This window comes from Bombina bombina, chromosome 10 (genome assembly GCF_027579735.1).
Source record: "Bombina bombina isolate aBomBom1 chromosome 10, aBomBom1.pri, whole genome shotgun sequence".
In the NCBI taxonomy this organism is placed as follows: Eukaryota; Metazoa; Chordata; class Amphibia; order Anura; family Bombinatoridae; genus Bombina; species Bombina bombina.
Genome location: NC_069508.1, coordinates 8,159,201 through 8,178,053, shown reverse-complemented (window position 1 = coordinate 8,178,053; position 18,853 = coordinate 8,159,201). Strand labels below are relative to the sequence as shown.

Below are 18,853 nucleotides of genomic sequence, written 5' to 3'. Positions count from 1 at the left end.
ATGAACCTCCTAGGTTTAGTTTTCAACTAAGAATACCAAGAGAATAAAGCAAAATCGGTGCTAAAAGTAAATTGGAAAATTGTTTAAAAATACATGCCCTATCTGAATCATGAAAGTTTATTTTGGACTAGACTGTCTCTTTACACCTTTACACCTACCCAAAAAGAGCGACTGCACGAAATGCGGAAAATATTTCACTGGAAACCTAATTACTTTTAGCTGTTGTCCACTTCAGAAGATTACGGCTCCATTTTTAAAGTCTCAATGGAAGTGAGCCCTTAATGCTTTAATTCCGTTTTCATGTGAATGTCATTGTTTTCCCATCTCATACAGGGTTATTACAGAATAGAATTTATTTCTGCCATCATGAATACTTGTCACAGCTTTTGTTCTTTTCCAGGGTGATAAAGGTCCACAGGGTCCCCCTGGGTCACCTGGTGAAGACGGAGAGAGGGTAAGATCATTTCACCTCTATCAGGATAGGCAAATTGGCTCCTGAGGACCAGGGGATCATTATTAAACATATAAACCAACCTATATCAAATATAACCACTTATTTTTATAAATAATCTTGTACAGAGAAAAGAGCATTTAATAAATTTACAGTGATATATACAGAAAGTGATAAATGCAGATAGTGGTCATATATATAGGCACTTGTGATATGTACAGATTATAGGGATATATATATATATATGTACACACTGTAGTGATATAAATCTATACAGACACTAGGGATACACCGTGTCATGCACAGGTTCTGGTGATATATTGTGTAAAGACCACTCTCACTCTGAGTTTATGTTTACCATCACTCTGGTTTGTTTATCACTCTCACGTTTTGTTCTTTTCTGCACAAAGGGAGAAGATGGAGAGGTTGGACCCAGAGGTCTGCCCGGTGAGCCTGTAAGTCATATGTTAATCATACAGAGGTTTAGTCTTTATGTTTGTCTGAAAGGGACTGTCCTCTCACAATGCTCCAGACTGCATTTTTATGTATTTTCTGCTCAGTTACCCTTTGATCAGGAATAAATATTTTACCTCTTTATCTATGCAAGGATACAAAATAACTGTTAGGTGTTGGTTGGTACCTGTGTCCCGGTATTTACCTGCTCAGTGTGATTGCAAGGGGATTCGGGTGCTAAATATCATCCTAAGGGTGACAGACTAACTTGTTATAAGGAGGTGGTGGCCTAATTAAACCATTTGTGAAGAGAAAAGACAATTCAACAGCTTATGGCGACACTGAATTATTTCATTTTGTTTTGTTTTTCAGGGTGAACGAGGATTGTTAGGGCCAAGAGGACCCCCTGGACCTACAGGACAACCTGTAAGTATTGATAAGATTAATGAAAAGGTAGTACCCATTAATTAGAGACCTGAGAAAATGATAAGGTAGTAACCATTGATTAGAGACCTAAGACAATGATAAGGTAGTACCCATTGATTAGAGACCTAAGGCAATGATAAGGTAGTACCCATTGATTAGAGACCTAAGGCAATGATAAGGTAGTACCCATTGATTAAAGACCTAAGGCAATGATATGGTAGTACCCATTGATTAGAGACCTAAGACAATGATAAGGTAGTACCCATTGATTAGAGACCTAAGACAATGATAAGGTAGTACCCATTGATTAGAGACCTAAGGCAATGATAAGGTAGTACCCATTAATTAGAGACCTGAGAAAATGATAAGGTAGTACCCATTGATTAGAGACCTAAGGCAATGATGAGGTAATACCCATTGATTAGAGACCTGAGACAATGATAAGGTAGTACCCATTAATTAGAGACCTACGGCAATGATGAGGTAATACCCATTGATTAGAGACCTGAGACAATGATAAGGTAGTCCCCATTAATTAGAGACCTGAGAAAATGATATGGTAGTACCCATTGATTAGAGACCTAAGGCAATGATAAGGTAGTACCCATTGATTAGAGACCTAAGACAATGATATGGTAGTACCCATTGATTAGAGACCTGAGACAATGATGAGGTAATACCCATTGATTAGAGACCTAAGACAATGATATGGTAGTACCCATTGATTAGAGACCTAAGACAATGATATGGTAGTACCCATTGATTAGAGACCTGAGACAATGATGAGGTAATACCCATTGATTAGAGACCTAAGACAATGATATGGTAGTACCCATTGATTAGAGACCTAAGACAATGATAAGGTAGTACCCATTGATTAGAGACCTAAGGCAATGATAAGGTAGTACCCATTGATTAGAGACCTAAGGCAATGATAAGGTAGTACCCATTGATTAGAGACCTAAGGCAATGATAAGGTAGTACCCATTGATTAGAGACCTGAGACAATGATAAGGTAGTACCCATTGATTAGAGACCTAAGGCAATGATAAGGTAGTACCCATTGATTAAAGACCTAAGGCAATGATAAGGTAGTACCCATTGATTAGAGACCTAAGACAATGATAAGGTAGTACCCATTGATTAGAGACCTAAGGCAATGATAAGGTAGTACCCATTGATTAAAGACCTAAGGCAATGATAAGGTAGTACCCATTGATTAGAGACCTGAGACAATGATAAGGTAGTACCCATTGATTAGAGACCTAAGGCAATGATAAGGTAGTACCCATTGATTAGAGACCTGAGACAATGATAAGGTAGTACCCATTGATTAGAGACCTAAGGCAATGATAAGGTAGTACCCATTGATTAGAGACCTAAGGCAATGATAATGTAGTACCCATTGATTAGAGACCTAAGGCAATGATAAGGTAGTACCCATTGATTAGAGACCTAAGGCAATGATAATGTAGTACCCATTGATTAGAGACCTAAGACAATGATAATGTAGTACCCATTGATTAGAGACCTAAGACAATGATATGGTAGTACCCATTGATTAGAGACCTAAGGCAATGATAATGTAGTACCCATTGATTAGAGACCTAAGGCAATGATAATGTAGTACCCATTGATTAGAGACCTAAGGCAATGATAATGTAGTACCCATTGATTAGAGACCTAAGACAATGATGAGGTAATACCCATTGATTAGAGACCTAAGACAATGATGAGGTAGTACCCATTAATTAGAGACCTGAGAAAATGATAAGGTAGTACCCATTGATTAGAGACCTAAGGCAATGATAAGGTAGTACCCATTGATTAGAGACCTAAGACAATGATAAGGTAGTACCCATTGATTAGAGACCTAAGACAATGATAAGGTAGTACCCATTGATTAGAGACCTAAGACAATGATAAGGTAGTACCCATTGATTAGAGACCTGAGACACTAATAAAGAGGTACCCATTGATTAGAGACCTGAAACAATAATGAGGTAGTACCCATTGATTAGAGACCTGAGACAATGATATGGTAGTACCCATTGATTAGAGACCTGAGACAATGATATGGTAGTACCCATTGATTAGAGACCTGAGACAATGATATGGTAGTACCCATTGATTAGAGACTTGAGACAATGATAAGGTAGTACCCATTGATTAGAGACCTGAGACAATGATATGGTAGTACCCATTGATTAGAGACCTGAGACAATGATAAGGTAGTACCCATTGATTAGAGACCTGAGACAATGATAAGGTAGTACCCATTGATTACAGACCTAAGACAATGATAAGGTAGTACCCATTGATTAAAGATCTGAGAAAATGATGAGGCAGTACCCATTGATTAGAGACCTAAGACAATGATAATGTAGTACCCATTGATTACAGACCTAAGACAATGATAAGGTAGTACCCATTGATTAGAGACCTGAGACAATGATATGGTAGTACCCATTGATTAGAGACCTAAGACAATGATAAGGTAGTACCCATTGATTAGAGACCTGAGACAATGATATGGTAGTACCCATTGATTAGAGACCTGAGACAATGATATGGTAGTACCCATTGATTAGAGACCTGAGACAATGATATGGTAGTACCCATTGATTAGAGACCTAAGACAATGATAAGGTAGTACCCATTGATTAGAGACCTAGGGGTCTCTAATATAGCTATATTGAATCATCTTCGCCATGCATCGCTAAATGCCAACAGCATATGCTGTCAGCATTTAACATTGCACAAGCATTTCTGGTGAAATGCTTGCACAAAGTTGCCCCCTGCACATTCACAGCCAATTGGTTGCTAGCAGGGGGTGTTAAAGGACCAGTCAACACAGTAGATGTGCATTATCAACAAATGCAAGATAACAAGACAATGCAATAGCACTTAGTCTGAACTTCAAATGAGTAGTAGATTATTTTTCTGACAATTTTAAAAATTATGTATTTTTCCACTCCCTCTGTACCTTGTGACAGCCATCAGCCATTCACAAATGCATACACGTACCATGTGACAGCCATCAGCCGTTCACAAATGCATACACGTACCATGTGACAGCCATCAGCCGTTCACAAATGCATACACGTACCATGTGACAGCCATCAGCCGTTCACAAATGCATACACGTACCATGTGACAGCCATCAGCCATTCACAAATGCATACACGTACCATGTGACAGCCATCAGCCGTTCACAAATGCATACACGTACCATGTGACAGCCATCAGCCGTTCACAAATGCATACACGTACCATGTGACAGCCATCAGCCGTTCACAAATGCATACACGTACCATGTGACAGCCATCAGCCGTTCACAAATGCATACACGTACCATGTGACAGCCATCAGCCGTTCACAAATGCATACACGTACCATGTGACAGCCATCAGCCGTTCACAAATGCATACACGTACCATGTGACAGCCATCAGCCGTTCACAAATGCATACACACTTATTCTTGCACATGCTCAGTAGGAGCTGGTGACTCAAAAAGTTTAAATGTAAAAAGACTGTGCACATTTAGATAATGGAAGTAAATTGGTGGCGAATGAGTTAAGGGGGCCGATTTATTAATGTCCACCCCACATCGATAAATGCAGACAGCATACGATGTCAGCAATTATTATTGCACAATCATTTCTAGTGAAATGCTTGTGCAATGCTGCCCCCTGCACTAGCAGGGGGTGTCAATCATCCCGATCGTATCCGATCGGCGTGATTGTTGTCCGCCACCTTAGAGGTGCTTCTTAACTTATGTTTCCAGCGAGCCTAAAGGCTGGCACGGAAACAGCAGCATACACTGCTTCTTAAATCGGCCCCATAGAGCAGCGGTCTTTCGACCGCTGCTTCTTAACTTATGTTTCCGGTGAGCCTGAAACATTGGGCGGAGCAAGCAGCATCCGCTGCTTGATAAATCTCCCCCCTAATCTCTAATGAGAAGCTTTGGATGCTGTGCTACATTACACAGTTTGCTGTCCCCAAATTATCCCACACATGGTGCTCTATGCTATGATGTCACTATAATAGCTCTCTATGTGATGATGTCACTATAATCGCTCTCTATGCTATGATGTCACTATAATCGCTCTCTATGCTATGATGTCACTATAATTGCTCTCTATGCTATGATATCACTATAATCGCTCTCTTTGCTATGATGTCACTATAATCGCTCTCTTTGCTATGATGTCACTATAATAGCTCTCTATGCTATGATGTCACTATAATCGCTCTCTATGCTATGATGTCACTATAATCGCTCTCTTTGCTATGATGTCACTATAATTGCTCTCTATGCTATGATGTCACTATAATCGCTCTCTATGCTATGATGTCACTATAATCACTCTCTATGCTATGATATCACTATTATCGCTCTCTTTGCTATGATGTCACTATAATTGCTCTCTATGCTATGATGTCACTATAATCGCTCTCTATGCTATGATGTCACTATAAACGCTCTCTATGCTATGATATCACTATAATCGCTCTCTTTGCTATGATGTCACTATAATCGCTCTCTTTGCTATGATGTCACTATAATAGCTCTCTATGCTATGATATCACTATAATCGCTCTCTTTGCTATGATGTCACTATAATCGCTCTCTTTGCTATGATGTCACTATAATAGCTCTCTATGCTATGATATCACTATAATCGCTCTCTTTGCTATGATGTCACTATAATCGCTCTCTTTGCTATGATATCACTATAATCGCTCTCTTTGCTATGATGTCACTATAATCGCTCTCTATGCTATGATGTCACTATAATAGCTCTCTATGCTATGATATCACTATAATCGCTCTCTATGCTATGATGTCACTATAATCGCTCTCTATGCTATGATGTCACTATAATCGCTCTCTATGCTATGATATCACTATAATCGCTCTCTTTGCTATGATGTCACTATAATCGCTCTCTATGCTATGATGTCACTATAATCGCTCTCTATGCTATGATATCACTATAATCGCTCTCTATGCTATGATGTCACTATAATCGCTCTCTATGCTATGATGTCACTATAATCGCTCTCTTTGCTATGATATCACTATAATCGCTCTCTATGCTATGATGTCACTATAATCGCTCTCTATGCTATGATGTCACTATAATCGCTCTCTATGTTATGATGTCACTATAATCTCTCTCTATGCTATGATATCACTATAATAGCTCTCTATGCTATGATGTCACTATAATCTCTCTCTATGCTATGATGTCACTATAAACGCTCTCTTTGCTATGATGTCACTATAATCGCTCTCTATGTTATGATATCACTATAATCGCTCTCTTTGCTATGATGTCACTATAAACGCTCTCTATGCTATGATATCACTATAATAGCTCTCTATGCTATGATGTCACTATAATCGCTCTCTATGCTATGATGTCACTATAATCGCTCTCTATGCTATGATGTCACTATAATCGCTCTCTATGCTATGATATCACTATAATTGCTCTCTTTGCTATGATGTCACTATAATCGCTCTCTATGCTATGATATCACTATAATCGCTCTCTTTGCTATGATATCACTATAATCGCTCTCTATGCTATGATATCACTATAATCGCTCTCTTTGCTATGATATCACTATAATCGCTCTCTATGCTATGATATCACTATAATCGCTCTCTTTGCTATGATGTCACTATAATCGCTCTCTATGCTATGATGTCACTATAATCGCTCTCTATGCTATGATGTCACTATAATCGCTCTCTATGCTATGATATCACTATAATCGCTCTATATGCTATGATGTCACTATAATCGCTCTCTATGCTATGATGTCACTATAATCGCTCTCTATGCTATGATATCACTATAATCGCTCTCTATGCTATGATGTCACTATAATCGCTCTCTATGCTATGATATCACTATAATCGCTCTCTATGCTATGATATCACTATAATTGCTCTCTATGCTATGATGTCACTATAATCGCTCTCTATGCTATGATGTCACTATAATCGCTCTCTATGCTATGATATCACTATAATCGCTCTCTTTGCTATGATATCACTATAATAGCTCTCTATGCTATGATATCACTATAATAGCTCTCTATGTTATGATGTCACTATAATCGCTCTCTTTGCTATGATATCACTATAAACGCTCTCTATGCTATGATGTCACTATAATCGCTCTCTATGTTATGATGTCACTATAATCGCTCTCTTTGCTATGATGTCACTATAAACGCTCTCTATGTTATGATGTCACTATAATCGCTCTCTTTGCTATGATGTCACTATAATCGCTCTCTATGCTATGATGTCACTATAATCGCTCTCTTTGCTATGATGTCACTATAATCGCTCTCTATGCTATGATGTCAATATAATCGCTCTCTTTGCTATGATGTCACTATAATTGCTCTCTATGCTATGATGTCACTATAATCGCTCTCTATGCTATGATGTCACTATAATCGCTCTCTTTGCTATGATGTCACTATAATCGCTCTCTTTGCCATGATATCACTATAATCGCTCTCTATGCTATGATGTCACTATAATCGCTCTCTTTGCTATGATATCACTATAATCGCTCTCTATGCTATGATGTCACTATAATCGCTCTCTTTGCTATGATATCACTATAATCGCTCTCTATGCTATGATATCACTATAATCGCTCTCTTTGCTATGATATCACTATAATAGCTCTCTATGCTATGATGTCACTATAATCGCTCTCTATGCTATGATGTCACTATAATCGCTCTCTTTGCTATGATATCACTATAATAGCTCTCTATGCTATGATATCACTATAATTGCTCTCTATGCTATGATATCACTATAATCGCTCTCTATGCTATGATATCACTATAATAGCTCTCTATGTGATGATGTCACTATAATAGCTCTCTATGCTATGATATCACTATAATCGCTCTCTATGCTATGATGTCACTATAAACGCTCTCTATGCTATGATGTCACTATAATCGCTCTCTATGCTATGATATCACTATAATCGCTCTCTTTGCTATGATGTCACTATAATCGCTCTCTTTGCTATGATGTCACTATAATAGCTCTCTATGCTATGATGTCACTATAATCGCTCTCTTTGCTATGATGTCACTATAATCGCTCTCTATGCTATGATGTCACTATAATCGCTCTCTTTGCTATGATATCACTATAATAGCTCTCTATGCTATGATATCACTATAATTGCTCTCTATGCTATGATATCACTATAATCGCTCTCTATGCTATGATATCACTATAATAGCTCTCTATGTGATGATGTCACTATAATAGCTCTCTTTGCTATGATGTCACTATAATCGCTCTCTTTGCTATGATGTCACTATAATCGCTCTCTATGTTATGATATCACTATAATCGCTCTCTTTGCTATGATGTCACTATAAACGCTCTCTATGCTATGATATCACTATAATAGCTCTCTATGCTATGATGTCACTATAATCGCTCTCTATGCTATGATGTCACTATAATCGCTCTCTATGCTATGATGTCACTATAATCGCTCTCTATGCTATGATATCACTATAATTGCTCTCTTTGCTATGATGTCACTATAATCGCTCTCTATGCTATGATATCACTATAATCGCTCTCTTTGCTATGATATCACTATAATCGCTCTCTATGCTATGATATCACTATAATCGCTGTCTCTTTGCTATGATATCACTATAATCGCTCTCTATGCTATGATATCACTATAATCGCTCTCTTTGCTATGATGTCACTATAATCGCTCTCTATGCTATGATGTCACTATAATCGCTCTCTATGCTATGATGTCACTATAATCGCTCTCTATGCTATGATATCACTATAATCGCTCTATATGCTATGATGTCACTATAATCGCTCTCTATGCTATGATGTCACTATAATCGCTCTCTATGCTATGATATCACTATAATCGCTCTCTATGCTATGATGTCACTATAATCGCTCTCTATGCTATGATATCACTATAATCGCTCTCTATGCTATGATATCACTATAATTGCTCTCTATGCTATGATGTCACTATAATCGCTCTCTATGCTATGATGTCACTATAATCGCTCTCTATGCTATGATATCACTATAATCGCTCTCTTTGCTATGATATCACTATAATAGCTCTCTATGCTATGATGTCACTATAATAGCTCTCTATGTTATGATGTCACTATAATCGCTCTCTTTGCTATGATATCACTATAAACGCTCTCTATGCTATGATGTCACTATAATCGCTCTCTATGTTATGATGTCACTATAATCGCTCTCTTTGCTATGATGTCACTATAAACGCTCTCTATGTTATGATGTCACTATAATCGCTCTCTTTGCTATGATGTCACTATAATCGCTCTCTATGCTATGATGTCACTATAATCGCTCTCTTTGCTATGATGTCACTATAATCGCTCTCTATGCTATGATGTCAATATAATCGCTCTCTTTGCTATGATGTCACTATAATAGCTCTCTATGCTATGATGTCACTATAATCGCTCTCTATGCTATGATGTCACTATAATCGCTCTCTTTGCTATGATGTCACTATAATCGCTCTCTTTGCCATGATATCACTATAATCGCTCTCTATGCTATGATGTCACTATAATCGCTCTCTTTGCTATGATATCACTATAATCGCTCTCTATGCTATGATGTCACTATAATCGCTCTCTTTGCTATGATATCACTATAATCGCTCTCTATGCTATGATATCACTATAATCGCTCTCTTTGCTATGATATCACTATAATAGCTCTCTATGCTATGATGTCACTATAATAGCTCTCTATGTGATGATGTCACTATAATAGCTCTCTATGCTATGATATCACTATAATCGCTCTCTATGCTATGATGTCACTATAAACGCTCTCTATGCTATGATGTCACTATAATCGCTCTCTATGCTATGATATCACTATAATCGCTCTCTTTGCTATGATGTCACTATAATCGCTCTCTTTGCTATGATGTCACTATAATAGCTCTCTATGCTATGATGTCACTATAATCGCTCTCTTTGCTATGATGTCACTATAATCGCTCTCTTTGCTATGATGTCACTATAATCACTCTCTTTGCTATGATGTCACTATAATCGCTCTCTATGTGATGATGTCACTATAATCGCTCTCTTTGCTATGATGTCACTATAATCGCTCTCTATGCTATGATGTCACTATAATAGCTCTCTATGCTATGATATCACTATAATAGCTCTCTATGCTATGATGTCACTATAATCGCTCTCTTTGCTATGATGTCACTATAATCGCTCTCTATGCTATGATATCACTATAATCGCTCTCTATGCTATGATGTCACTATAATCGCTCTCTATGCTATGATATCACTATAATCGCTCTCTATGCTATGATATCACTATAATTGCTCTCTATGCTATGATGTCACTATAATCGCTCTCTATGCTATGATGTCACTATAATCACTCTCTATGCTATGATATCACTATAATCGCTCTCTTTGCTATGATATCACTATAATAGCTCTCTATGCTATGATATCACTATAATAGCTCTCTATGTTATGATGTCACTATAATCGCTCTCTTTGCTATGATATCACTATAAACGCTCTCTATGCTATGATGTCACTATAATCGCTCTCTATGTTATGATGTCACTATAATCGCTCTCTTTGCTATGATGTCACTATAAACGCTCTCTATGTTATGATGTCACTATAATCGCTCTCTTTGCTATGATGTCACTATAATCGCTCTCTATGCTATGATGTCACTATAATCGCTCTCTTTGCTATGATGTCACTATAATCGCTCTCTATGCTATGATGTCAATATAATCGCTCTCTTTGCTATGATGTCACTATAATTGCTCTCTATGCTATGATGTCACTATAATCGCTCTCTATGCTATGATGTCACTATAATCGCTCTCTTTGCTATGATGTCACTATAATCGCTCTCTTTGCCATGATATCACTATAATCGCTCTCTATGCTATGATGTCACTATAATCGCTCTCTTTGCTATGATATCACTATAATCGCTCTCTATGCTATGATGTCACTATAATCGCTCTCTTTGCTATGATATCACTATAATCGCTCTCTATGCTATGATATCACTATAATCGCTCTCTATGCTATGATATCACTATAATAGCTCTCTATGCTATGATGTCACTATAATCGCTCTCTATGCTATGATGTCACTATAATCGCTCTCTTTGCTATGATATCACTATAATAGCTCTCTATGCTATGATATCACTATAATAGCTCTCTATGCTATGATATCACTATAATCGCTCTCTATGCTATGATATCACTATAATCGCTCTCTATGTGATGATGTCACTATAATAGCTCTCTATGCTATGATATCACTATAATCGCTCTCTATGCTATGATGTCACTATAAACGCTCTCTATGCTATGATGTCACTATAATCGCTCTCTATGCTATGATATCACTATAATCGCTCTCTTTGCTATGATGTCACTATAATCGCTCTCTTTGCTATGATGTCACTATAATCGCTCTCTTTGCTATGATGTCACTATAATAGCTCTCTATGCTATGATGTCACTATAATCGCTCTCTTTGCTATGATGTCACTATAATCGCTCTCTTTGCTATGATGTCACTATAATCACTCTCTTTGCTATGATGTCACTATAATCGCTCTCTATGTGATGATGTCACTATAATCGCTCTCTTTGCTATGATGTCACTATAATCGCTCTCTATGCTATGATGTCACTATAATAGCTCTCTATGCTATGATATCACTATAATAGCTCTCTATGCTATGATGTCACTATAATCGCTCTCTTTGCTATGATGTCACTATAATCGCTCTCTTTGCTATGATGTCACTATAATCACTCTCTTTGCTATGATATCACTATAATCGCTCTATATGCTATGATGTCACTATAATCGCTCTCTATGCTATGATATCACTATAATCGCTCTATATGTTATGATGTCACTATAATCACTCTCTTTGCTATGATATCACTATAATCGCTCTATATGCTATGATGTCACTATAATCGCTCTCTATGCTATGATGTCACTATAATCACTCTCTTTGCTATGATGTCACTATAATCACTCTCTATGCTATGATGTCACTATAATCGCTCTCTTTGCTATGATGTCACTATAATAGCTCTCTATGTGATGATGTCACTATAATCGCTCTCTTTGCTATGATGTCACTATAATAGCTCTCTATGTGATGATGTCACTATAATCGCTCTCTTTGCTATGATGTCACTATAATAGCTCTCTATGTGATGATATCACTATAATCGCTCTATATGTTATGATGTCACTATAATCACTCTCTATGCTATGATATCACTATAATCGCTCTCTATGCTATGATATCACTATAATCGCTCTCTATGCTATGATATCACTATAATCGCTCTATATGTTATGATGTCACTATAATCACTCTCTTTGCTATGATATCACTATAATCGCTCTATATGCTATGATGTCACTATAATCGCTCTCTATGCTATGATGTCACTATAATCACTCTCTTTGCTATGATGTCACTATAATCGCTCTCTATGCTATGATGTCACTATAATCGCTCTCTTTGCTATGATGTCACTATAATAGCTCTCTATGTGATGATGTCACTATAATCGCTCTCTTTGCTATGATGTCACTATAATAGCTCTCTATGTGATGATGTCACTATAATCGCTCTCTTTGCTATGATGTCACTATAATAGCTCTCTATGTGATGATGTCACTATAATAGCTCTCTATGCTATGATGTCACTATAATCGCTCTCTATGCTATGATGTCACTATAATCGCTCTCTTTGCTATGATGTCACTATAATCGCTCTCTTTGCTATGATGTCACTATAATCGCTGACTGATTCTTCTTCATTCAGGGTGTTGCTGGTGTGGATGGACCTCCAGGTCCCAAAGGAAACTTGGTGAGTATCTTTGTTCTTTAAATTCCTATCATTTCTTTTTTAACCAGGTTACAGAAATTATAGTATTTTTTTAGATAGTGGGGAGGGGGGAGAGGTAAAAAAAAACTTGTGACCTTTCAGGTAGCGGCTTTGGTGAATTATTTCACCACACTTAATGACATTCATTAAGAGAGTACATTTATAGACAGGTGGCACCTGGATATTCCTATAACATCCTGTTCTAAGCCAAAAGAATAAGCAATCTGTTGGTGCTCTACAAATACCATATACACAGGCACACATATAAACATGCACACACATATAAACATGCACACACATACACGCATATAAACATGCACACACATACACACATATAAACATGCACACGTATAAACATGCACACACATACACACATATAAACATGTACACGTATAAACATACACACATATAAACATGCACACACATACACACATATAAACATGCACACACATACACACATATAAACATGCACACACATACACACATATAAACATGCACACACATACACGCATATAAACATGCACACACATACACACATATAAACATGCACACGTATAAACATGCACACACATACACACATATAAACATGCACACGTATAAACATACACACATATAAACATGCACACGTATAAACATACACACATATAAACATGCACACACATACACACATATAAACATGCACACACATACACACATATAAACATGCACACACATACACACATATAAACATGCACACGTATAAACATGCACACACATACACACATATAAACATGCACACGTATAAACATACACACATATAAACATGCACACGTATAAACATACACACATATAAACATGCACACACATACACACATATAAACATGCACACGTATAAACATACACACACATACACACATATAAACATGCACACGTATAAACATGCACACACATACACACATATAAACATGCACACGTATAAACATGCACACACATACACACATATAAACATGCACACATATATACATACACACACACATATACACACACATATAAACATGCACACATATAAACATGCACACACATACACACATATAAACATGCACACATATAAACATGCACACACATACACACATATAAACATGCACACACATACACACATATAAACATGCACACACATACACACATATAAACATGCACACACATACACACATATAAACATGCACACACATACACACATATAAACATGCACACGTATAAACATGCACACACATACACACATATAAACATGCACACACATACACACATATAAACATGCACACACATACACACATATAAACATGCACACACATACACACATATAAACATGCACACACATACACACATATAAACATGCACACACATACACACATATAAACATGCACACGTATAAACATGCACACACATACACACATATAAACATGCACACGTATAAACATGCACACACATACACACATATAAACATGCATACATATATAAACATGCACACACACATACACACACATATATAAACATGCACACATATAAACATGCACACATATACACATGCACACATATATAAACATGCACACATATACACATGCACACATATATAAACATGCACACATATACACATGCACACATATATAAACATTTACACGTATAAACATGCACACATATACACATGCACACATATATAAACATTTACACGTATAAACATGCACACATATACACATGCACACATATATAAACATGCACACATATAAACATGCACACATATACACATGCAAATATATACACATGCAAATATATACACATGCACACATATACACATGCACACACATATACACATGCACACACATATACACATGCACACAAATATAAACATGCACACATATACACATGCACACATATATAAACATGCACACATATACACATGCACACATATATAAACATGCACACATATACACATGCACACATATATAAACATGCACACATATACACATGCACACATATATAAACATGCACACATACACACATGCACACATATATAAACATGCACACATATACACATGCACACATATATAAACATGCACACATATACACATGCACACATATATAAACATGCACACATATACACATGCACACATATATAAACATGCACACATATACACATGCACACATATATAAACATGCACACATACACACATGCACACATATATAAACATGCACACATACACACATGCACACATATATAAACATGCACACATATACACATGCACACATATATAAACATGCACACATATACACATGCACACATATATAAACATGCACACATATACACATGCACACATATATAAACATGCACAGATATACACATGCACACATATAAACATGCACATTGCACTAGAACTGCTTGTTTATGTGACCATATGTTGCTGTACAATGTCACATGGGTGTCACGCTGTCATCTCTCTGCACGTTACGTATCATGCCACCTATCTGTCTGTGTAGTCTGAGCTGTACAGTATACGAGGATGTTTATTAATGCTCTTTCTTTAGCAAATTAATTACCCTCTTTTCTAGCCTTTAGACAAATGATATTTATGTTGCCATTCTTTGCTATTACATTAGCCTCTCATGCTGTACCCTGAGGCTGGGAAGGTTAATTAACTTTGCGCATCTTTTCCGTGATTGAACTCTGAAAACCACTTTTACACCACACAGTTACTTCCTAATTCCTTTTAATTTTATTATAAGAATATAACAGGGTTTTCTGCAAAGGTCTAATGCTGCCATCATGCTGCCCCGGCAACGCAGTGCCCCTGCCAAGGGAAAGGTTAATTTAAACGACCAAACTTTTGTAAAATGAATTAATACTCTGTGACAAATGGAAATGTATTCTCTGGAAGAACATTTGTGTTAATGAAGAAACGTGAGACAGTGAAACTGAAGTCTTCCTATTCTGTAACGTGTGTTTTAGGGTCCCCAAGGAGAGCCAGGCCCTGCAGGTCAACAAGGAATTCCCGGCCCTCAGGTGAGTGTCACAAGTAGGACCCTGTGGTGCAGAGCACAAGTCTGCGGGGGAGGAGTCAGCAGGAGTGTATATGACAGATTTAGGGGCGAGGTCTAGTGTGCTGAAGTGTTAATGCTGCAGCTGAATTGTCCCTAAAGACAAATTATACTCAAAATATATTTCACCAGTTAAAGTTTAATTATGTATAGAGAAATCCTTTGCAATGCACTTGCATTATTTTGCCTGCTTTCCCTGGAATTAAGATCTGAAACATTGTAGTTTTTCATAGACCAATAGAGGCTAGCATGCATTCCATGGAATTCAGGAAACTGATCTTCCTACATGGTTCACAGTGATTGATTAGTGTACTAACTAATTTGTTTATGACCCTGAACAACAGAGATGAGATAACAGGCTTTTAAGAAAACACAGGAAAGGAGGGCAAATGGTGCTATATGTAACAAGGCTGAGTTTGCTTCTCCACATAAGACAAGTGGTCTGTGGGGGTATTGTTTCAGCAAACAAGGTATTAACGTATTTAGAATGTTTTCACACTATGCTGATATTATTTATTGCAAGTTTGTAAAATAATTGTTGTCATTAAATCTCACCAAAGGCTGTAAGAATAAATATATTTTTGGCATCGGGCAGCCTGTTACTTGCCACTGAAGTAGACTGACACCATTTGCAATGAAAACTAAGCAAGACATTTATTCACCATATAACACTTCCTCTACTGTAAGCTACTGTTGCGCACCTTCACTGTGAGTTCCTGGAGAAGAATGAGGGATTGTGGGTTTAGGAATGAAGCGCGTAGAGCCAGTGACATAAACGCTGCTCTGTTCTCAACACACAGTAATGAATGAGGTGCTCACATGTAATGTTTTCTTTCTCTGCAGGGTCTTCCAGGGCCACAAGGTCCCATCGGTCCTCCTGGTGAAAAGGTAAATGATTTGTGTTGTGTCCCTTTGTTCTGTTACTGTGAGGTCCTAAGGTAGAAGAAGGGAGGTGATAGTAACATCAGTTAGGGGAGGACATTAATATCCTGCTGGTTCTGTAGAGTCTTTATTGGTTCTGTAGAGTCTATATTGGTTCTGTAGAGTCTATATTGGTTCTGTAGAGTCTTTATTGGTTCTATAGAGTCTTTATTGGTTCTGTAGAGTCTATATTGGTTCTGTAGAGTCTATATTGGTTCTGTAGAGTCTTTATTGGTTCTATAGAGTCTTTATTGACGCATTTATATTTCCTACATTTGTTTGAATTCTGATCACACCAAAGGAAAAGAATCAGGGTAGCTGTGAGAACTTCACACAACCCTTTGTATTAAACTCGTTTTACTTCTGTGTATTTAGGGGCCACATGGAAAGCCTGGTCTTCCTGGATTACCCGGATCTGATGGTCCCCCGGTGAGTATCAAAAGCAGAGGAAGCTCAGGTGGAATTATAAATGCATTGTGCAACCCTTCTATAATACCCCATCAGTGTCACCTGATAAAGGCTATCGGCCAGATTACGAGTTTTGCGTTAGAGGCTATGTGGTGCTAACGAGCAGTTTTCTCTCACCGCTCACTTACCTGCAGCGCTGGTATTACAGGTTTTTACAAACCCGGCGTTAAAAGGCAAGAAGTGAGCGTAGAGCAAAATTGTGCTCCTTACCGTACTCCAATACCAGTGCTGCTTAACCCCTAATCTGCCGCCCCCAACGTCGCCGCCACTATACTAAATGTATTAACTAGTGATGTCGCAAACATAAAAATTTGGGTTCGCGAACGGCGAACTTCCACAAATGTTCGCGAACCGGGCGAACCGCCATAGACTTCAATAGGCAGGCGAATTTTAAAACCCACAGGGACTCTTTCTGGCCAGAATAGTGATGGAAAAGTTGTTTCAAGGGGACTAACACCTGGACTGTGGCATGCCGGAGGGGGATCCATGGCAAAACTCCCAAGGAAAATTACATAGTTGATGCAGAGTCTGGTTTTAATCCATAAAGGGCATAAATCACCTAACATTATAAAATATGAGGAAAAAATGGAAGAAAACACACTTTTTCTAACTTTAACCCCCAAAATCTGTTACACATCTACAACCACCAAAAAACAACCATGCTAAATAGTTTCTAAATTTTGTCCTGACTTTAGAAATACCCAATGTTAACATGTTCTTTGCTTTTTTTGCAAGTTATAGGGAAATAAATACAAGAAGCACTTTGCTATTTCAAAACCACTTTTTTTCAAAATGAGCGCTAGTTACATTGGAACCCTGATATCTCTCAGGAATACCTGAATATCCCTTGACATGTATATATTTTTTTTTAGAAGACATCCCAAAGTATTGATCTAGGCCCATTTTTTTATATTTCATGCCACCATTTCACCGCCAAATGCGATCAAATAAAAAAAAATTGTTCACTTTTTCACAAACTTTAGGTTTCTCACAGAAATTATTTACAAACAACTTATGCAATTATGGCATAAATGGTTGTAA

General features: G+C 37.3%; 1 protein-coding gene across 6 annotated transcripts in view; it reads left to right on the top strand.

Moving 5' to 3' along the window:
* Positions 1-18,853, top strand: part of LOC128641190 (collagen alpha-1(XI) chain-like) — a 222,453-nt gene that overhangs the window by 143,391 nt on the left and 60,209 nt on the right. For all 6 annotated transcript variants that reach the window (XM_053693756.1, XM_053693757.1, XM_053693754.1 and 3 more), the window contains 7 exons: positions 401-454; positions 862-906; positions 1,277-1,330; positions 13,295-13,339; positions 16,335-16,388; positions 17,267-17,311; positions 17,720-17,773. In XM_053693756.1, coding sequence (XP_053549731.1) covers positions 401-454; positions 862-906; positions 1,277-1,330; positions 13,295-13,339; positions 16,335-16,388; positions 17,267-17,311; positions 17,720-17,773 — 351 coding nt within the window. The remainder of the gene's footprint in view (positions 1-400; positions 455-861; positions 907-1,276; positions 1,331-13,294; positions 13,340-16,334; positions 16,389-17,266; positions 17,312-17,719; positions 17,774-18,853) is intronic.